At 43.4% G+C, this 22,312-nt stretch overlaps 1 protein-coding gene across 3 annotated transcripts in view; it reads right to left on the reverse strand.

Moving 5' to 3' along the window:
- Positions 1 to 1,494: 1,494 nt before the first annotated feature.
- The window catches only part of kirrel3l (kirre like nephrin family adhesion molecule 3, like), a 34,023-nt gene continuing 13,205 nt past the window's right edge, over positions 1,495 to 22,312 (reverse strand). Inside the window, exons 2-15 of one of the 3 annotated variants that reach the window (XM_044359967.1) lie at positions 14,556 to 14,708; positions 13,764 to 13,913; positions 11,518 to 11,675; positions 8,641 to 8,791; positions 8,312 to 8,417; positions 7,826 to 7,974; positions 7,586 to 7,713; positions 6,304 to 6,430; positions 6,008 to 6,108; positions 5,094 to 5,292; positions 3,368 to 3,487; positions 3,135 to 3,244; positions 2,883 to 2,972; positions 1,495 to 2,756 (exon numbers count right to left, since the gene is read on the reverse strand). In XM_044359967.1, coding sequence (XP_044215902.1) covers positions 2,265 to 2,756; positions 2,883 to 2,972; positions 3,135 to 3,244; positions 3,368 to 3,487; positions 5,094 to 5,292; positions 6,008 to 6,108; positions 6,304 to 6,430; positions 7,586 to 7,713; positions 7,826 to 7,974; positions 8,312 to 8,417; positions 8,641 to 8,791; positions 11,518 to 11,675; positions 13,764 to 13,913; positions 14,556 to 14,708 — 2,234 coding nt within the window. In that variant the 3' untranslated portion in view covers positions 1,495 to 2,264. Of the gene's footprint in view, positions 2,757 to 2,882; positions 2,973 to 3,134; positions 3,245 to 3,367; positions 3,488 to 5,093; positions 5,293 to 6,007; positions 6,109 to 6,303; positions 6,431 to 7,585; positions 7,714 to 7,825; positions 7,975 to 8,311; positions 8,418 to 8,640; positions 8,792 to 11,517; positions 11,676 to 13,763; positions 13,914 to 14,555; positions 14,712 to 22,312 lie in introns of all 3 variants that reach the window. The other 2 variants (XM_044359968.1, XM_044359966.1) reach the window with 2 other exon arrangements.

The following is a 22,312-nucleotide window of genomic DNA, read 5'->3' on the forward strand; positions in this document are numbered from 1 at the left end:
CATGGTAATAAACATCTTTTATCTGATTCCTCAGTACCTAATTACATTACCTGTTTTATTTGTCTTTGAGTGGATCTTGTCTCGTTTTATGTTGTGCATAACAAATGTGTGTCTTGTGAGACCTTGTCCCTTCTCACTGTAGAATTGTAATGAGCATGTACCTCTCCTCCCCGTCGCGAGCAGCGTACCTACCTGGGGAACAGAGGTGACAAGATTAACTCATATTGTCAAATAATGCCTACCTTTGTCACAGCTCTATCTTATTACCCTCCAAGATGGGCACGTTGGCTCTGGGAGGCAGTTACGCATACAGTGGGGGTTCTACTATCTCATCTGTCTTCATTAAAAGCAGCACACCACTGGGGGAATAGGAAAATCAACATAGACAGTGCCGCTAATTTATGTATTCATCATTGTTGCTACATGGGAAGCTTTGTTTGTCACTGCTCCCCATGCCCAATGAAGCTACTCACTGGGCTGATTAACTCTCAGGATTCACACCAGCCAGTTCTTTATCGGAAATGGTTTTATTTAAATATAAATATGTGTACAAAGGTACGATAGCTCATTTTTAGCAAATAAAATTCTTAATACATTATTAAAAGAATGAACAAACAAATGGCAATTAGTTGTGTTCCAAAAAGCATAAAAAGCATTCAGTGATTGATGAACAACTTAGAGAAGAAAATCTGTGGATCCAAATAAATCAACCAAGATAGATACATATGTATATAAAGTACTTTACAATAGAGCAGCTTACAAGCTGTACATTAAGGCTTATATAAAATATAAAAATAAAGACAAGCGATGATGTTTGCTTCCTCACTTTAAGGGTCATTTGTTCTCTCATCAGGCTGCCTGGAAACAGCTTTTTAGACAAATGGCAGTACAGGCGTCCATACTGAAACATCCAGGAAGTGGAATGCAACTGGGCCAGGTGCAGAAACCAATGTCTCAAACATGAAATGGACATGAATATAAACGCTGAAGATTTTCACTAGACACATCATTTGCATGCAACAGAGAGAAAGTATGGGCTCAGCCATTTGTACAGATATTTAGTGTTTCAGGGTAGTACTGTTTCTTGTAAACATATTGAGACAATTTGATTGAGTTGCAAAACTTGAGAGCATATGGTCCAATGTAGGACTGCCTTACACGTCTTAGCCCAACTGAGCCTGCTGAAGTTGACGTTGCATTCAAGTTTATTTCAAGTTCAAGATTGCCACCATTTTCCAAACCACCACATTTGATTGTTCTGGTAATACCCTACTCTTCATTCCACGATCAGTAAACACAGTAGAGAACAGTACCAGGGGTAGGAATGCAGTATTCAGTCTCCACCTCTGCCCCCCCTTTACCCTATACAATTATCACCATCTTTGGGTTTTCATGGCCTTTCCTTGTCCATCTTGGTACAACACAGTTAACACATAGTCTTCCATTAAAATGAAGGCTAAAATACACATTCTCTTCATATCTCCTTCTTTTATCCACCGGAAAGCAACACCGCTAAGTCCAACATGTTAGGGTTGTTATCAGACGAAGCTCCAGGAATATGGCTCAGGCCAAAAGTATTCCACCGCTGAATTAACTCTTCATACAGTAGCCTACAACTAGCCTGTTGTGCAGAATAGTTTATGTCTGTCTCTGTGGATAGCTCAGTCTTTTGTTGATGATAGAGACACAAATGTGCTTAGAATTCCTTTCGCATGCCAACAAAACACCAAATGACAGACAACAATAGGTTGTTCATATCTGTTTTTTTCGTCAAATGTGTCTTAACTTTTAATATCTTCTTTCAGAGTTGTTTGATATTTAGTGTTGACACAAAGTAAACTCTGGAATGCAGGTAAACAGCTAACCCAGTTGTTTTGGCCACCCAAATTCAGGAGATGCATTTTGTTTGTTTTCTAGTTGGCCCTTGTTTGGGTGGTCATCATGTAGAGATAACCCGGTGAGGTATCACACTGTAATTATAAGTTTGACTTGAACATCACAATCAGCTGAATTCTCCAGCTCAGGAGCTCTACAGTTAGCATTTTTGTAGATCCCGCCATTCGCCACAACAAACAAAGGTTGGTTATCCCATAACCTAAATCACATGACTCCCTCCAAATACTGTCCAAACATGCCCTTGAAGGACCGTCCAAGTAAAGAAAGTCTCTGTTCATGTTAGTCCAGCCACACATGTATGTGGAGGTGACAATGGTTATCTACTCACTGCTCCCATACTCATCTTTTCTCCAATATTTTTTGTCCAATCAGACATGAGTCTGCATACGTTGTGAGGGCCGGCCATAGTCAGACTGCTGGGAGGACACTTGTGAGGAGGCATAAGAGAAGCGGGATGAGCTGGACACCTTGCTGGCCTGATCCGATTGGTCATATGCATCCACCTTCTCATAAGAGGCGGGCTTAACGTAGCTAGTGAAGGCGCGGCTATAGGTAGCAGGCAGATAAGCAGAGCCGCTGTAGAGGGGGTCAGTGGGATAAATGCTGACTGACTGTGCGGGCTGCTGCTGGGCAGCTTGCTGCTGTTCATATGAGGATGGGGTCACTGTGGTGGTTGCGTATCGGTGGGAGAAGTCGTAGATGCGCTGCTGGGTGCCATGCTGACCATACACAGGGCTGGGGGAAGGCAGCTGCGATGGTGTGTAAACAGGCCGAGAGTTGGGCACATATTCAGAGAATCCACTGCTGCGGATATGGCGGTCTTCATGGCCACGGACATTATAGTACCCATTGGTGGGGTCCTACGATGGACACAGAGAATAGTACATCATTAACATTTTGCATAGCTCAGAAATTTGTATTGTGGATGAAAATGATGCATACTTGCTATTCTGTGTGTTTCTTCAAATGAGTATTTTCAGTTTTACCTTGATGTCCGATCTTTCATCCTCCTCCTCTTCTAGGAGGTCGCTGTGTTCTGTGCGAGATGTCCCAGGAGACTCGCTGCTGTTCGGAGCCTGAGGGAAGACCGAGCATTTTTGAAGAATTACTAGGATGAACAAGACCTCACTCGGAATAAGAACAAAAGTCTCCGCATTACATTACACTGTTAATGTGAATTTTCTCTAACCATTAACAGATGTATCTGGCATACATAGGCGGTTCAAATAAGTATTTACCATGGGCTCTTTGACATCCTCCTCGTCATCGTTGCCACGTGTAGCGTTGTGATCACTATGAACAATCTGAACTCTGATGTCACTCTTGGACAGGCGGGTGCACCTCTTACCTAAGGGGATTTAAAAGAAGTGTTTTACTTGACACAAAATTGAATTTTCAGCTCACAAATGAAGAAAGACTTCTGTGTGTTTGATTTGAAAAATTGGCTGTTGACCCTCTTGCCCATACTAACCGTTGAGCTCACCTTTGCCTGTGTGCCTGCAGCAGAGGGAGACCAGAGTAATGACACAGATGAGCAGCACACAGCCTCCACCAACTGCTCCACCAACAATTATCAACATAGGCAGGGCTTCTGTAACAAGAACAGTAATAGAAGAAAAGTGTGGCATAGGGGGTGGGGGTAGATGGTTGTCGAGAGAAGGGGAGGGATGAAATGAGAGATGGTAGAGCATAACTGTCAGTGTCAAGAACGTGCAGATCAGAGCAAAAGAAAGAAAGAGATCCATTAATTTGTCTTGCTAATCCGAGAAACGTCATCGTCTATAAAAATTCATCTGCAGTAAGCCCTGGCCTTCTCACAGCTAGCGTATGCTCATGCGGGCAATCTGGCATCCCACAGCCTGCCTATTGTCTCTAATCTCTCTGAAAGAAGGGTAACAAGGCCTGACATGCAATGAAGCAATAGACAGTAATCTAATTAGAGATTCCAGGAGATACCGCTGCCCATTTCTCTGGAGACCCCACTCTGCTACGTTGATGTAAATTACTGGCGAGGACCTTATTTTTGGTGTCTGCTGCAACAAAGGCTTCCACTAGCACCAGTGTAGTAGTACTAGTGTCTAAATTTAAGATCACTTAAAGGCCTGTAGGTCTGAAACAGTGATAGAACTTATGAGCCCAACCGCAAAAACATGGGGCTTCCTGTCATTGAGCCTCATTCACTAATATGTGTGTAGAAATGTTCTTACTTTGCACACAAAATAAGTGTGCATGCAAAATAACTGTCGGATTCATGACACGTGCGCACCGGCCATTTTTTGTTCTTACCACCGTGTATATCTTAGTCAATCAGAATCATTCTAGATTGACAGGCGCATGCCTGCTATCGGAAATTAGCATACTAACACGCCCCTGTTTTTCTATATAAGGAAAGTTGTGTTGGAGTGGTGCAGCAGTGGCGAGAGCTGTCATTCACTGCAAAGAGGGCCATGATGGTAAAAATGTAAAAAAAAAACCTTTACTGCAAGTGAAATGCAAACAATAGTTTCAAAGGTAGAAGCCAGACAGATTGTATATCCTTAACAAAATAAAAGGTTGGTAAACGTGTAGATCTGTGGAACTGATCTAAATAAATCTCTACTGCTATTGTCATCTAAAAGTGGGAACAGGACAATTTTAATAAATTAATAATTTCATTACATTTATAATGATGATTTATGGATTACAACATCTTGGCTATTGATTCTATAATTAGTAAATAAATTGTGTATTATTAGCAATTTCACACTTTTAAATGTTGTATATTTAGGCCCAATATTTCTTTTTAAATAATTGTGGTTCTGATATACTGTTTACATTGAATAAATATTGACTATATCATTTTTTTTGTTTGCAGACTGAGAACAAATTCAGGTAAGAACATATTGATGAATCGCGGATTTGTGCTTAAAACGTTCATATGCACAGTTTAAGCACAGATTTGTGCATACACACTGTTTGTGAATGAGGCCCATTGACTTTTGTCCCCAATCAATATCTATGTTATGGGGGCAAACATATTCATTAAGGGAACCATCTGCTGATTAAATCATATTGATTAGAAGAGTATAATTAAGATAAGCACACGACAGGAGCACTGCTTTCACCTAAACTGTTCCTCCTCCCAACAACGATTGAGAGTATCACTACAACTTCTGAAGAGGGCTCTGGTGGGGATTATTACTACTGTCAGTTTGTACCTTGCTCCTTCAGTGTGACCAGGGCGGTGCCAGTGCCGAAGCGGTTCCAAGCAGTGCAGTTGTAGCGCAGCTGGAAATCCTGTGCCAGAGTCTCAGACAGCACCAGAGAAGACACAACACCATGGTCGCTGGTTACTGTCTGCACTGAGTAACGGCCGGAAGAACCAGAGGAAAGACTCATGTCACCAAAAGTCCACACCTGTGAAAAGGAGCAAGGGAAACAAGAGAGTAAGAAACATTTCTATGTAGAATTCCTCACTGGCGAGCAAAGCAGAGGCCTGAATGGCTGTTTATCCTTAGATCCCTGCCAGCCGCTGACTGAACACTGGTTTTTCTCTCTTGTTCCGCTTTCTCTCCGTCGACCTCTAAGGTGCTCCAAGGCTGACACAGCTCACAGGCTCATGTTTAAGCTGCCTCCTACGTCTGCCCTGCAGGTGAAGCCTAAGGAGGTTAGGTAGCTGCACTATGAAATAAGGCTCCTCTCTACTGTCTCTAGCAGAGGGCTAGCAGGGCACCTGTCTCTCACTCCTCCTCACACCCTAATTATCTTCTCTCAGCCCAGCGTACCTTCAGCAGTTCAACAGGGTCAGCCGAGTGATGCCTCTTGGGCCGCTAATTGAATGCAGTTTGGCTGAAACCTGCAGGAAGCCAGTCTCCCGCAGTTCCCCCAACTCTACTATCTCTCCAGTCAATGTCTATGCAATTACAGTTGTGAATATGTGTGTGTGTGTGTGTGTATGTATCTATTAGCAAGTGAGGTGGAAATGTGCTGGTGCATAGGTGTGAAGGCGAGGTCAGGGGTAAAGCCACACTGAGTGATCGCTCTCATGTGGGTGTGACTAGGAGGAACACGGTGAAAGTAAGCTCCCCAACATAAGTGAGTGACGCAAAGCAAAAACAAGAGGTTCACTTACAATTTTATCAGGCGAAGGGCTGCTTCCCACCCGGCACTCCAGCTTGCCCTTGGAGTGCTTGACAGCATGCTGTGTGGCCTCCGCTGTGATGATAGGTGGGCCTGGTGTGAAGAAGAAAGAAAGACAGCAAAGCAGAGAAATGAAAAAAAAAAGAAAAATCAATATAATTATAATATAAAATAATTTGAAATATTGACCAACACCAAATCATCAGATATAAATTTGATGCTACTTATTTAACAAATCAGTCTAAACATTACAAGCAACCGTGCAACCTCTGAAAGGAAGGCACTCACCATTTACAGTAAGAGTGACATCCCTTTCTGCAACTCCAATCCGAGGTACAATGGCCTTGCAGGTGTATGTTCCAGCATCCTCCTGGGTAACAGCCTTAAGCTGCAAGGTGTTACCATTACTGAGCACCTAGCGAGATATCCAGAGAGACAAGTGAAAAGTGTGTTAGAGCAAGAAAGAGTGAGGTGGTGGGGAAAGGAGGCAGACAAAAGGAGACTGCAGGACCTTTATCAGTGGCACGCTCATTGTGGAGGCAGCACAGAGGTGGGCTGGCCATTGTAACAAATGCTGGTGGTTTGAGTTTAATTTCATTGTGAAGAGCTTTAATCACAGCATTAAACACTCCAGCCACCGCTGAGTGACCGTGCTGCTGGGGACATTGTTGTAATTAAACAGTAGGGACAGAACGGAGCGTACTATGGTGTGAGTGGGCTTTAGCCTTTGGAGCTGCTACACTCACTCACTCCTTAGCTCATTGATCCTGTCATTCCATCAAGCTGTGATTAATCCATTTACCCCTGCTCCGTCGTACACGCTCCCTCCCTTTCCACACCCCCTCTTCTTGCTCTCTCCAATTTTTTATTTCAACACACTTATGGAGTAACCCAATTAATCCATTACTCGTGGCTGTGTGAGGGACAGTGGCAGTGGGTGGATTAGAAAAATGCCTACGCTTTTCCCTCAGAGGGGCTGAAAGCATTCACTCTTTGAGATAAGAGCATTGCTTACGCCAAACCTGGAGCATTCTTTACTAGGGGTGTTTTCTCCAGCATCACCTCAGAAATTATATTAGTTGCCAGGAGAGAAGCTCCTATGGGATGTCCCCACTGATGGTGTGTGCTGAAAGACTTTTACCAGGATGATGTAAAGTGAAGGTGGAGATGTCCCATTTTTTCCCCCTACGTGCAGTTGGGTTTTTTTTTAATGCTGCTGTAGATGATGTAATTCTGTTAGTTTGAACCCTGCCTTAGCTGACTGGTTGACTGATCGGTTGATTGATCGATTGATTGAGTTAGTGTTAAGACAGCATGTCATGTGCCCTGATGATGCTGTATGAATTTGTCAGTGGACAGACAGTTTTCTGCCAGAGGCTTTAGCCCTCAGGGAGCATAGTGAGAGCAGGTGTTGAAGATTAAGCCTGAAAAATAATGTGTGGGGGAAAAGTGTGAAGGATTCGTGCCTCAAGGCCATGTGTGAATGTTTCTCCCTGGAGGGATGGTGTTGAGGGGAGGTGCTGAAGCTTTATCACCAAGATAAGGTGGTGACTAGTGTTTGTTGCCTTACCACGCTCGAGCCCTGCTTGGTCCAGGCCAGGGTCAAAGGAGGGTTTCCAGTCCATGCGCAAGTAAAGGCAGCATCCATCCCAATATCCACTGTCATTGGCTTAGGCTCTGACAGCAGTCTGGGGCCAACTAGGGTGAAGCAACACAGAAAGCCAGTTAAAATCAATAAGAGACTGTTTCTAGAATAACACATACCTCTAAAAAAGCTCAAAATACAAAGTTTTCCTGCAGTTAAACTCACATTGGACATCAACCAGTGTGCTGACATTAGTGCTGCCCACAGAGTTGGACACCTCGCAGGAGACGGGGTCTGTGAAGTAGGAGTAGTCCACTGTCACCTCAAGGCTGTCCCCATTTGCTTCGGAGATGGGAACTCCTCCTTTCGACCACCTGGGACAGAAGAATAATCACATTATACAGTCGCATTAGTTCAGGGAAGGTACTTAGCCATGCGTATCAAAGTGGCTATTAGCTGATTCATGGCTTGTGCCAATCACAATCAAACGCTGCCAATCAAGCAGCCCATTTAACCTGATGAATCTACTAAACACTTGACATCCTTGCGCTGTTTTTCTTGCTGTTTGCCCTGGGTGGCTTGTTTGCAGCATACCCTATGCTGGAATATGATTGTACTGTATCACAATCATAGACATTAATGTGCACTGGCTCTCTGTACAGGGAAGGAGGAACAAAGTAAACAACTGAGATTAAAAAGAAGGATGGATACCTGTATCCAGTGATTTCTGGGTGGGCTGAAGCAGAGCAGATGAATAGAACCTTGGCACCCTCGGTCACAGTCTGTGGTTGGACTGATAGAGTCACTGAAGGAGGGTCTGTGAGACGGAAAACCTTTATGTTACTTATATGAATGTAATAGGCACCATTTTTTATTAAACTAAAGCTCTTAAATTGCACCAGTGGACTGAAAACATCAGTGGACTTCAGAATTATGGGCAAAATTGAATGTACTTTACAATTTTATATAGTTGAACTCTGCTACAGTACTGATAGGTATTTTGGTGGTCTTTAGAGACAAGCTGATGCTGGGATACTCACGCTGGACATTGATAGTGATGGATGTCTGTCGTCCAGCAGGGGCAGCTGGGTTAAGAACCCTGCAGGTGTAGGTGCGTCCAGAGTCACTGTCCTCTGGGACGATTGGAAGCATACTGACAGCCGTCTCTCTCTTCCCATCCTCCATCGGTGTCTACAGAATTCAGAGTAACTGTTAGATGTTGCTGAAAGTCCGAGCAACAATTTATACGTTATACTTTAGAGAGAGAGACTCCATTACATTCGAATAAAACTGAAAATCTGCTCAGTGTGGCACCGGCAAGTCACTTGCCATTTCTGTGGGCATATTCTTAGGAATATCTCTATGACACCCAGAAAGTCTTATTTCTCATGTCTGAGGCATTAAAATTGCCATCCTGTTCTTTGGCATGGCAGTTAAATCATATATTTTATGATGCAGCAGGGGATATTGTGCTGTTCACACATTTCTGAGAGTGTTCCCCGTCAGCGCTCCTTGTTTGTCATCATCTTCTAAATCTATTTACTGCTCACAGAAATCAATACGCCTAAGTGAGGAAAGGTGTAGATTCTGAGGATAAGGCTGACTGCTCTCTCCTGCATACACACACACACACACACACACACACATACACACATACACAAACACAAGGAAAATACTGTATTGGCCAAGGTGTATGGACAGAAATATGTGTCACTAGAAACTGAATTTGAATTTTTATTGAATTTGAATCATTTATATTTGAATTTCAATTGCTCCACTTGAATAATTGCATTCAAAAACTGAATTTGAATCACATAATTTAAATTTGTATTGTTTAACTCGAATAATTGCATTGAAAAATGGAATCTGAACAGCATAATTTGAAATTGAATCAATTAGTTTGGAACTGAAATGCAATAAACTTGAATTCAGTTGCTCTGAAACTATATTTGAACCTCACTGAAAATTCAACTCTATATACATCCACATTCAGTTCTCAACATTTTTAGTTCAGTTCTCGCAGTTCAAATTTAGTTCTTGCAATTCAATTTCAGTTCACTGAGACGCATATCTGGTCATTGAGGAAAAGCAATTGAATGCATATTCACAGATTCATATACATAATACTTTTATAAAAACCTGTGAATCGAGCCTTTGATCATGCTTCAACATACTTAAAACTGATGGCATTCAGCTCGGAGTATCGTGTACAGAGAAAAATTTCAAAAATGAACTTGATCCATTTATGATACAATAACAGAAGCCCATTCAGGCCAAAATGTTTCCATGGCGACAGATCGGGCAAAAAATTAAAAGAAAGGCAAGACATAAAACTACAGTTTTTACATATAATAGAGAAAACACTTTAAAAGGCTTTTAAAACACTTTCAGGCTTTAAAAATATCTAGCTCTCATTGGTTGTCGATATCGTTGAGAGAAAATAGTCATTATAGTACGTGAAAAGGAGCTCTGTGAATCTGCACTCAATTGCGCTTCCTCAACGACTGGATGTGTGTCTCATTAAACTCAAATTGAATTGCAAGAACTGAATTTGAATTGTGAGAGCTGAATGTAGAAGTATATAGAGTTGAATTTCCAGTGGGATCAACTTTCAGAGCAACTGAATTAAATTTCATAATATTCAGTTTCAAGTTTCTTGGAATTCAGCTCCAAACTAATAAATTCAACTTCAAATTATACTATTCAGATTCCGTTTTTCAATGCAATTATTCAAGTTAATCAACACAAATTCAAATTATGTGATTCAAATTCAGTTTTTTAATGTAATCATTCAAGTTGAACGATTCATATTCATATATAAATGATTCAAATTCAGTTTCTAGTGACACATATTTCTACACATAAAGGTGCCTGTGTGTGTGTGTGTTTTTTGGGTGGTGACAGTGAAGAAAAAGTGTCACACATTTTTGGAAAAGAGCAAGGGCAAGCTGAGCCTTTTCCCTGGACAGCCAAATCAATGGACCAGGCCCAGCCAGACACACAAAAAGCATTTTTCTGCTAGATCAAATCATATCACCTGTCACCACAACTCACTCAGACAAAGCATTCTCTACCCCCAGCATCACTTCTTAATGTTAGGAAATTCTCTCTGTTTTTCCACAAAGTAATCTCACCAGTTCACTATATTGTTTCTTTCCCCGGTGTTCCTCCTCTCCTCTCCTCTCCTCTCCTCTCCTCTCCTCTCCTCTCCTCTCCTCTCCTCTCCTCTCCTCTCCTCTCCTCTCCTCTTCTCTCCTCCCCTTTCCTCTCCTCTCCTCTCCTCTCATCCCTTCCCCTCCCCTCTCCTCTCCTCTCCTCTTCCCTCCCTTCTCACTGCAGGCTCTCGCCTCCTTAAATGTGGCGTTTAGCGTCGTTTAGCGTGGTCAGAGAGCATGAAAAATGTGACACTTTCCCAGCCGTGGCTGGCTTACGCTCCGGCGCATCCCCATTGTGTTTCTGCATTGTTGTGGGTGATTTCTTCTCTGCAGAAACTCTACTGTATGAAACACTCATGCCTGTCTGAGCTTTGGCATGCTCCAGTTATGCTGTAGTGTCGCTGCATTAGCGAGCAAAGGGGGGTGGAGGGGGTTAGGCAGTGTGGGGGAGGCAGAGGAGGAGAGGTGGGAGAGGGGGGTCAGGCATGAGTGAAAATGGGAGGGGGACTGCAGAGAGTGAGCGAACAAATCTTGTGAGAGAAGGGTGGCGATAGAAAAAAAACAGTGAGAGACCATGGAAGAAAGATGAGAAAAATAAAAAGAGAAATGGAATAAAAAGGGAGGGAGTATTATACCCTAAGAGAAAATATTTCTGTTTTGAATAGCTTTGCATTTATTCCTGCCTGCTGTTACGTTTTGTAATATTGTGTGGGTGTTAGTGATTGAATGATAATGCTAGGCATAGATCTGTTCTCACTGTACCTTGGAATAAATTGCAGTCTCCATGACCTCTCCATCTCTGTACCAAGTGATCTCAGCAGCAGGTTTGGCTCCTGAGGCTCTGCAGGTGAGGTTGTGTGGTGTGTGGGCCTTAAGACGTACAACAGGGCCGCCCTCCACCACGGGGTCTGAAGGAGGAACTGTAAAGCAGAACAAACATAGCACTCAAAACAGCAACAACAACAACAACAACAACAACAACAAAAAACTCATTACAGCTCCAGGCCAGGCACAGAGCCACATAGAAGTCATACTGATATTGAGCTCGCTGTTGCTCTTAGCGCAGCGTCAATATATCGCAACAGCAAACGAGACAAACGATATCTTCTTATGGCCATGTGTCTGTTTAACAAGGTGTAGTTTCAGACAGGGGAAAAGACCAAGAACAGTTGTCATTTGGAGAAAAAACAGACTCAACCTTATTTATTTCCTTTCTGGGGACTATCATTATTACTCTATTTGCTCTTACTGTTGCAGAGTGATGTTTCAACTGAATTGCTTATTTGTTCATTTATTTGCATGGTTTCGCACGCACCACTGGCAAGCCAAGCGTGCCACCCCTGATGAAGGCGTCTATCTCCCCAACCAATAAGAGAAGGCGTAAACATGGGGTTTGTGCTGGCCTTTCTCGCTCCCTCCACCGAACCAATTTCACTGTGTGTATCTGAATTGTCAGAGGTCCTTCCGCTGCCGCGGCACGGACACTAATGGAATCCGAGTGCTAGGTGATTTTAATTTCCATGCCGATTCCCCTGACTGCACTCCCACCGTTGACTCCTTTGACTGTGCAGGATTGCTTTGGTCTCATCTGGCCACATTGATTTGCACACACACACACACACACACACACACACACACACACAGTCTTGTGCATACGAATATACAAACACGAAAAAGCCCCCTTCTCTCTTTAACACCCCTTATGTCCACACATACATGTAAACATAAATCCCAGGTTCCTGAGTGATGCATTTATATGTTTATGAAATGCATATAATGCTCATGAACCACCAGCTTTGGTCTTTCAGAGTAAATATGATGTAGAAGTGGCATTTTTATCAACTTCCTTTTCTGCCTCCACATGGGCATCTTTATGGCTGTGTGTGGGCATGTGATGAGATGACCACACTGCTTTGTGCTGCTCTGTACAGCTTTGACAGTGACACTAGATGAGAGAAACAGACAGAAATGTAGGCTGATGAGCATGGGCGAACTTTCTGAATCTATTCATTTAGACAAAATGAAAAGATTCTATATACTGCTTGTGATCTCACTCCGCTTGCCTTTCCATGGCAACCTTGTCTGTACTGCTCATCACCCAGCTTCAATGGACTCTAAAAACACACCTTAATGGCAACAGATAGATTCAAGGACAACAGGCTCTGTGGTGAAAGCTTAGCATTGTGTTGTGGCTTAAGCTGCAGGATCACATCTGTATAATTGTTCCCTCTGAGTTTTCCTCTCTTTCTGTATAATATCTGCTTTTAGGTGAAAATATGGACAAAGGACTAATTAATAGAGTGATATTCCTTTGCATGCCACCAGATGCCAGCAGCGCTTTGCTTATTCCAATTCCCACAAGACCTGGCCTCCTCCTCTTCCCCCACCTCAACCTCACCCCACCACCCCCACCAACCCCCTCCACCTCTGAACGTCTGTGTGAAGAAGTAGATCACTCACATCATGTTAATGTAAAAAACGCCTTGCGGTTGACAAATGTTGTGGCTCACTGTAAAATGTGCTAACTGTGCAGACCCTGACTTTCAAGCGACTACGCAAGTCATTTGTGACTGCAGCAATCACATTATCCAAGACGTCCACAGTCTTGATTATCGCTACTGAGAGCAGAGGGGTTTCCTTTTTTTTTCTAGCTTTCTATCTCTCTTGGCTGAGCCTTCCCTGGTTGAATAACACTTTCAGGACATGATTTCCATCAAGAAACTAGATTTACAACAGGGTTATCTTTAAGTGGTGATAAGAGATTATTTTATTAATGGCAAAGCACTTGAAGAGTGCTGTCATGTTTTTTTTTTTAATTTTTCTATGTCTAGCTGTGTTAGGGATATGATTATTTTTTGTGTATTGTACATGTGTTATTTGTATATTTGTCTATGTACTTCTGTGTTTTGTGATGAAGACACTCCCCTGATTGTTCCCAAGCGCTGCCAGCCTACAGGCCTTGGCACAAGGGCTGCCTGTGAGGCTCATGCATGAGCTGTGTATCTTACCTAGTACAGTGAGCTTGGCACGGTGGGAGCGCAGTGCCGCCTGTGTAGCCTGACACTCATACACTGCGTCATCCGCCAACTCTGCCGAATCGATCAGCAAGCTGTGTTCGCCTGATAGCGGGTCGCCCATTAAGGAATAGCGCGTCCAGCCTGCGTGAAGCCAGCACAGAGAATAGAGTCAGAGACAAACAAACCAACCAACAACAAACACATAATGAAAGGACTATAAAATGAACAGACTTGTGCCTCAAACAAAGGCGAGAGAAACGTGGCAAGGCTCTTTAAGACAGAAATGAAAGCAAGCAGCACCTCACTGGGCCAAGGATTGAGCCGTTGTGTTAGCAGAGCAGCGTGAGGCTGGAAATGCAACACGTGAGAAAGCTGCTGCATGAGGAGTCTGTCCTTTAAACACAGACACAATAAAGATGTGGTGGCTAAGGTCAAGAGGAAGCCTCTCCACCTTCTCTCCGCCTAGTCCGCCACACATTTAAATGTCAGTGCGTGACAAAAGCCAATTGATTATCCACCTTCCTACAAGACCCTTAAATGCTAAACAACAAATTAAAGTTCGGTGTGTGCAGCAGAAGCTGACATATCTGCAGTACATTCTTCTCTCACCATTCATTTGTGTAAAACCCCAACGGTTGACAGAGAGAGACTTGGTTTCTAATGAGACCTGGCATTGATCTCAGCAAGACAGACAGAGACAGAGAGAGCAATAAACACACCGAAAGCAGTAGAGGAAAGGAAGAGAGAGACAGATAGACATAAATAAGAGGTCAGTGATAATACCTGGTAGGTCTCTCTCTCCGCCCAATGCCAGGCCATCTTTGGTCCACTGCACCATTCCCCGGTAACCCACAATGACACAGGGTAGAGTCACTGACTGGCCCGCTACAACCACCTGGTCCTGGGGCTGCTGGGAGAAGTAGGCTGCTTTTGTGGCTGCTGGAAGAAAAGAGAGAAAGCCTGATGTGAATATAATATCCCTTAGAATCCACATTTTAATGAAGGTAGTTGGACAAATTCATACTGAAAGTCACCAAATGGATATTAAATATATAGGTGCGCAGAATACTGCTAATGGCATTTCAGAGAATGGAAGTACGTTTCTGCAGTGCCAGCAGAGATGTAGCATGAGAAAAAGTGAAACTTGCATTGTAAAGGCTGTGAAAGAGGTAAGCATTAAGCGACCAGGCTCCAGTGAACTGGTCTTCTCGCTCTCTTGTTTTCATGGCATTTGCTGAGAGGGTGGACAAGGCTGGTATGTGTGAAAGTATTATTTTTTTCCCTATAAATGTGGCTTCTAAGAGGAAGAGTCAGCTGCGCCTCATAACTTATTTAACTCTTTCCCAAGACCATATGGTTATGTGCTTGCTGACATGAAGCAAACACACTTCTGGGAAGAAAAATATGCCACTTTTTCAGTGTGCTTTTTGTAAAAATGGATGTTAAACAATCAAAATTCCATTAAAGTTCCCTAGGGACCCATCCGTTTGAGCCTGCTGAAAGTCAACGGAGACACCTGCCGCCGTTCCGCTGCTGTGTTTAAGTATGGCACACAGTCTCGCTGGATTGGCTGGCCTGCCTTCAGATGCATACAGAAACACAGCATGAATACGGATCCACGGTTCCAACTGTTTGTGCCACTATGCTAAAGATTGAGTATTACAAACCCTACTGGCAGAAGAAGATGGCAACACTCCAGAGGTAACTAATCCGTAGGGGAAGGTAGGAGAGGGAGAGAGGCAGTTGGTTGGTTATCTAAGTGGGGTGTCTGTGTGAGTTGGGAGGACTTAAAAAAAAAAAAAACCTTCCCTCATTCTTCTTCTCTCTTTGTTGCTCAGTAGAGAATGGAAGGGAAGGGGGACAGAGGAAGATAAAGAGGGCTCTATTCAGGCAGTGCTAAGCCCCCCCTGAACTGCTTCTCTTGGTGGGAGCGCTTAAACAGACAGGGTTGCCCCCCCCCTCCCGGCGAAGAAAGCTGCTGAAAGGAGGGCAACATACGGCGGCCAGAGACGCGCTATTGTCCCCTTGTCCCTCTCTTTTAATAGGCCTCTTCATTTCCAATCAATCCTGCTAAATGCAAGTTTAATAGCTTTTCAATAGCAGCTTTCCCCCCAGAGGGTAGCTGGGATTTTCTCTCTCCCTCACCCTTTTCTCTTCCCCCTCTCTCTCACTCCATTCTCTCTAGTTTTTCTTTCTTTTTGAAAGGGGGACTTCCGAGGTTGTTGGCAGTGTTTATTCCGCACTCAATTATCCACTTCATCTCAGGGTGCACCATGGACTGAACCGTGCCCCTCGCCTCCCCTCTCCCTTTGCACCCTCCTGTCTCTGTCACCCAACAACATATTAAAGCCGCCAAACAGAGAGTTCATCAAGAACGTGAGTTCTCCACGGCTCAGACCATTGTGGTTCTCGACAACTGCCCATAAAACCCGTTTTCACATGTCCCCGTTCTCTCTTGCTCTCCATCTGGGCCAAAAGAGATGATAATAGATAGTTGAACAGAGAAAAAGATCAGAGAACAATGCATGTTAACGCACCAATAACGTCTCCCTGTACATCATTTTACCAAAGAGTTTGAAAAGCTTATTGAGCTGTGGCTACAAACAGGTAGACTGTATGTGTGTCACGCACTGTGGATCAAAAGAGGCCAATTTGAGAGCGTCAATGAGAAGTGAAACATCTTCTAGCTCAGGCTATTAGGCGTTTAGCGAAGGCTGGCATTTTCCCGACATACCTTCAAAAATGCTGTTTTTACAGTCTGCCTGCCTGTCCCTAACATTCTGCCTTTATGAGCTATTGAACGTTTTCATATGCCTCCCCTTGCAGAGCGGGTTAGGGATTTTCCTCTTTGTACTTGCAACAGAACAAACATTGATTGCAATTAAGTATCTTGCCCAGAGTATCTAAATGTTTACAATGGGTAATAATTCACTGCACTGGTTGATTGTTTAGATGGATTACATGCATTGAATTGTTTCTCTTTACGTCACCCACATACAATTTCACATGCTCACATATGGCAATTAACGGCACACGCACACACGTACATATGCAGCCATACAAATATAGAGTGCAGAGTATGTGCTGTGGCGAATGTCTTCACACCGTATGAGTGATTCATTGCTCTCCGGATCCCTTATTGAAAATGCTCAACAGAACATCTCGACTGGCTAATGACTCATGCCAGATTCCTTTAATTCCTCCTTGCTGAATTAGACAATTCTTTGACGGTGTATTAGCAGCTTAATTACATGAATACATTTCTGACGGGAGAGAGAGGGAGGAACAGAACCAGACAAAGAAACAGTGGAGGAGAGGCAGTCAGAAGAAGTAGGGAGCTGTGGGTGTGAAGAGGCTTGTCCTGGTGTGCTGCAGTGTCACGTACACACATGCATGTACACAAATGCACACACACACACCGTTGCTTTCAGTGTTTACAACAGACTCAAAATGAGGAGCTTGTCTATTGGCTGCAATTGAATCACATTCGAAAAGAAAGATTTTGAATCCCCTTGAAATCCCAACATCTCAGCAGTGGATGCAAGTTTATTTACCATGTCGTCTTGAATGTACGTAGGTAAATATGTACAGTATAGATTAGTTGTACCGGTTGGTGTGCTTAATGTTATTTTAAAAGCAGATAAAATTTACATTTACAAGTCCTCATCACAAAAAATGCAACATTTACTCTATTTCTTACCTTGCTCTCTCTGTGTGGATATGTGTGTGTATGTAGGAGCATGTGTGTGTGTGTGTGTGTGTGTGTATGTGTGTGCTTTTCCATCGCCGAGTAACAAGGTCAAAACACATTTGGCCTGATACATTTTAATCCGGATTTCTCAAAATGGAATATCATTTCACGCCGCTGGATGCACATGGGGCTGAGTTTATATGTGTGTGCATTTCTTGCCGACTATGTGAGCTCAGTGTGTGTGCCTGTCTGAAAATGTGCCATGTGTGTTTACGCCTGTGTGTATGTGTGTGTGTGCATCTGAATGTGTGAACGGGGGTGGAGGGTGGGGCAGTGTTAATAGGGAAAGCAACTTGTCAGGCACCGGAGGGCACATTTAGCAGTTACTTTGACACAGTGACTTTGCTGTTGCTGTCACATGGTCGGAGTTAAGTGCAAAACAGCCTTTCCGGCTTGGACACAACCTATTAAAGAGCTTTGCGTCGACCCTGGCACCGCCTGCACTCTCTCTCCTTCATCTGAACTGATAGGGGTACATTCACATCAGGAAGGATCAGGAAGAGATGGACAGATGTCAGCAATGATCCGTCCACCACTGGACATCTGCCTTGATAGAATTAGATTGAACCAGTCACTCTGTGCATGTATGTGTATATGTGTGTGTGTGTATGTGTATGTGTGTGTGTGTGTGTGTGTGTGTGTGTGCGTGTGTGTGTGTGTGCGTGTGTAAGAGCTGGCCATGAAGCTAAAGACTGTGAAAGATAATGGCACTGCAGATGACCTTTAGATAAAATATGGATCTAACAAACACAGTAGAGCACATTTACTACCAAGTTCTCACAATCATAATCTGTTACACCATTTTGGTAATCTAACAAAACGAAAAACAGCATTTCAGACCGTAAATCCATTTAACCCAGCATTCAAAAAGTCAGGTCCTTCAAATAAAACATCAGACCCTCTTGTTTGTAACAGCACAGGCAATGCACTCTGTCCATTTTGCCGTGTTTTTATAATGACACTTAACCATATATGTTCATTCACTCTAAGAGGCTCTGAGCTGCGTTCGCAGAGAGTCCCTATTTTAGTCCTGATTTCATTCCATGTCCTCATTCCCATCCACTGCAAAGAGTGCAACATCCAGTCCTGTGGGGTCTATAAATATAAGTGCTCTCAACTTGACTGGACAATTTGCTCAGTGCAGTAATAATTCAAAATGTTAAAAAATAGCACCTATATCTACTTGCATTTTTGCCCCAATGGTGGAGACACAATCCTGCACCCAGCTGGTGTGAGTTTTCCACAATAAGAGCCAGAGCAGAGAAAATGAGGAGGAAAAACAGACAAAAAACCCCAACACAAAACAAGGCAATTGGCAAAAAAGTGTCAAGCTTGGAATAAACAACCCCTTTCCCCAAATGCCATCCATTGTGCCTTGTCTAGATAAGGCTTCTAAATCGGGCTGGAAAATGCAAGCTCCATTTCTCTCTGTATGGAATTATTATCCCTTTGTTTTGAGTCAGGCTCTTTTGTCTTCCTCTTGCTGTGTGTGTGCTTGGGTGTATGTGTGTATACAAACAGAAAGTGGTGCTGAGGTAGCTGAACCAAAGAGTATGTCCCAAAGGGGACCCTGCACCCATCTTATGTTTGATCTGGCTACTAAGCTCATTACCATGACTCCTACAGCACTTCTAAGGGCTTGAAGGGGGCTAACAACAGATACCACCCACCAACTCGTGGTGGTGTGGTACCCAACACATGCTCTACATGTGTGAGCACCTCTGTGTTTTCCTTTGACTTGGACCGTTGCAAACAGCTCCAGCTTGTGTCTCTGCAGATGGCCTCCTCTCTCATACCTTAATGCGGCCCGGCCTGTCTGAATCCTTTCTCTCCCACCATGCATTACAGCTGCACTCCCACCCACCCACTCTCACTATCTTTTCTCCCATTCTGCATTTTTGTGCCCAAATTGCAGTTTAACCGCTTTTTAAGAGCTGTTTTGCTGGAGTTTAATCCTCCTAGCATCCCCTTTCAGCCTTTATTCCATTGTGAAAATCTTGGCTCAGACCTAGACCCTTTTTAGAGAGTGGACCCGCTCATCCACCCAGCCTCCCCCTCCCCCTGCTGCTGCTCTGCTGATACCCCCACCCGGGGCATTCTCTGCCATTCCAACATCCTTCCACAATCAAGCCCTGTCCTGTTGTTTGTCTGTTTATCGCTGGTACGTCTACAGTCATGATCCCTGAAATCAATGCCATCTAGGTCACCTTTGAGAGTTACATAAGGTGTTACTAATTGTTGATTTGCTTTCTCCATGGCTCTTTTTGCCATCACTCTGTTTTTCCAGACTCTGTGTCAGCTGTCATCTCTTTCCAGCCTCTCCCTTGCTCTTTCGCTCCCCTTCTCTTCATCTCCTCTATCCTGTATCCCCTGTCCCTTTCTCTCGCTCTCTGCATCCCCGGTGTGAAAATCACAGGGGTTTGTGTCAGCTTGTCAACGCAACACTCAAGAAAGCGGGGCAGAAGGAACAACAGGAAAAAAAAAAAAGAACCACTACATGTTAGAAAGGCTGGGAAAACTGAGGTAAGGTAAAAATGGAAAAGGTGGGCTTCTGTCAGCATCCGATTGCAAAGGAGTGGGCCTGAGAAGGGATTGATGGAACGCTGTAATCAGTGTGTCTCCAAGGTTGTCACCACGAGATTTTCTCTGCTGGAATAGGGCGCTGCATACATCAGGGCAGCGGTGAGGCTGATCGCATGGGCGAGCAGCAGCAGTTTCTCCCTTGGTACCTGCTACAATAGATGCAGTGGATAGAGTAATAGAGTGGTATGCATACAAGGAGAGGAAGAAGGGAAGGAAAAAGAGGGGGAGGCCAGGGGAGAGACCAAGAGTGCTGATGTGACATAGTCAATGTGTAAGCGTATGTGAATGGTTCATGCAGTCACTGTGCTGCAGTGCTCAACAATGTGCCATAAATACACTCATTCATATACTGTCCTCTCACTCTTTCTGCACACACACACACACACACGCACATACTGTAGATGCACACTCACTGTCACAGTCCCATATCTTTAGGGTTTCCAGTGGGCAGAAACATCTCTCTGAGTATAATTCTAGCACAGCTTTTAAACAGCTCCCCCACTCTGAAGCCAAGAGCCAAAGAGCTGAGAACTGACTCCATGTAGACAGATAGCAAGTGACTGGCTGGCTGGCAGGAGGACAGGAAATAAAAAGCCATGTAAAAAAGAGAGAAAAGGGGAGGGAGTCAGTGGTGGCGGTATGAAATTGTCTGTACACATCAGCCAGTAGTGTTGACAAGATGTTGATTGAGCTAGTCTTGTCATTTCGTTCCTGCTTACCCCCTGGTGTTTTCACTGCAAGACAGCTGCTGGCTGGATCTGTGTCACAGTTCCAGCCCTTTTCTGTCCACCCTGTTTCTCTCTTTCTGTCTCTGTATCCCAATTTTCCTCTCTGACTAACCCACCTCTTTCACTACTGTTTAGATGGAAGGGCTTTCAGTATAATTTACTGTGCTTTTAAATCATTAACTTCTTGTGCTGTTTGCAAAAGCGGTGGTGTGTGTGTAACAGCTGACATTGTGGATAAAACAGCAATGGTATGCAACATGTGATGGAAAGGCTGCTCAAAGATGAGACAGGAATAATAAAAAAAAAAAAGCAAACCTTTTCATTGCTGGCTACAGACATGACAACTGTATAAACAAAACAAATAAAATATATAAATAAATAATAGATCAAAAATCCATAAAACACTGAAGCGATAATGTTAAAATTGCCTCAGTCTCTTGCTTTTTCTAAAAGGCGGTGGAAATGAAAACAAAGGAATTCTCTACATAGATTCTGTACTGGGACTCTGGGCCTAATGCCCTGGGGTGTCAATTAATTTAGTCTAGGGATTTGCGGCCTACTCTTCCTAATTGAGCCCAACGGAGACCCCCTTGGCTCTTCACGATAGGAAGTAGTGCGTTTCATAATTAATACTTTTTTTTCCCTTTATTATTATTATTTTTTAATGAGGGTGGTAATGTTGTAAATGTATGCATCTCATTAGAGTAAAAGGGCCATCTATGCTATTGTTCACGTCTGCAGTGTTTGCTGCTGGTGAGATGAATAAGAGAGACAACCTCATTCAGAAGCTGCAATGGCACATTGAAGTCAAAGCTGAGCTTTTGTGTGTGTTTGAATATAAAACACAGCTAGCTCAATGAGAGTCTCATTAGTGTTGCTTAATATGTGTGCTTTTTAAAGCTTAGAGGTTAATGCCCGACTTGCCTCCATTTCACTGGAGCTCTCTTTAATTTGATGCATAATTCTTTTTTGTCAGCAGCTGACAAGAGCCTCTTCAGAGAAAGCAGCTGAGCTGTGTGGTGAACTCTGCATCCAACAGGAATACAACAGCACAAAAACACTTCTAATTAAACCTGTTTCAAATATTTCTCCTCCCTTTCCACCTCATGCTCACTCCACATTATAGAAGATATTTCTGAACTACCGTATCTTCCCATCTCTCCATCCAAAGAACATAACTCAAAGCGATTAAACAAATTACCTCCTTTCCCAGGGCAGCCATGGATCCAGTGAAAACAATAAGTGTGTGATTCGCAATGCTGCCACCTCTCTGTTCTTACAAACGGCCTTCAAATTGCCATTTATTAATCAATGTCTGTGGTTAGTCTGTGACCAGAATTTCTGTTCCCTTTTCATCAAGAGGCGGAGGAAAGGCGAGTTTTAATTTAACATCAAATTTTCATTCTGTTCATCAGATTTCCTGTAACTTGAAACATTCCTTTAAAATTACTGATGACTAAGAGCTTCCAGAACACAAG

The sequence above is a fragment of the Thunnus albacares genome, chromosome 8 (assembly GCF_914725855.1).
Source record: "Thunnus albacares chromosome 8, fThuAlb1.1, whole genome shotgun sequence".
Taxonomy (NCBI): Eukaryota; Metazoa; Chordata; class Actinopteri; order Scombriformes; family Scombridae; genus Thunnus; species Thunnus albacares.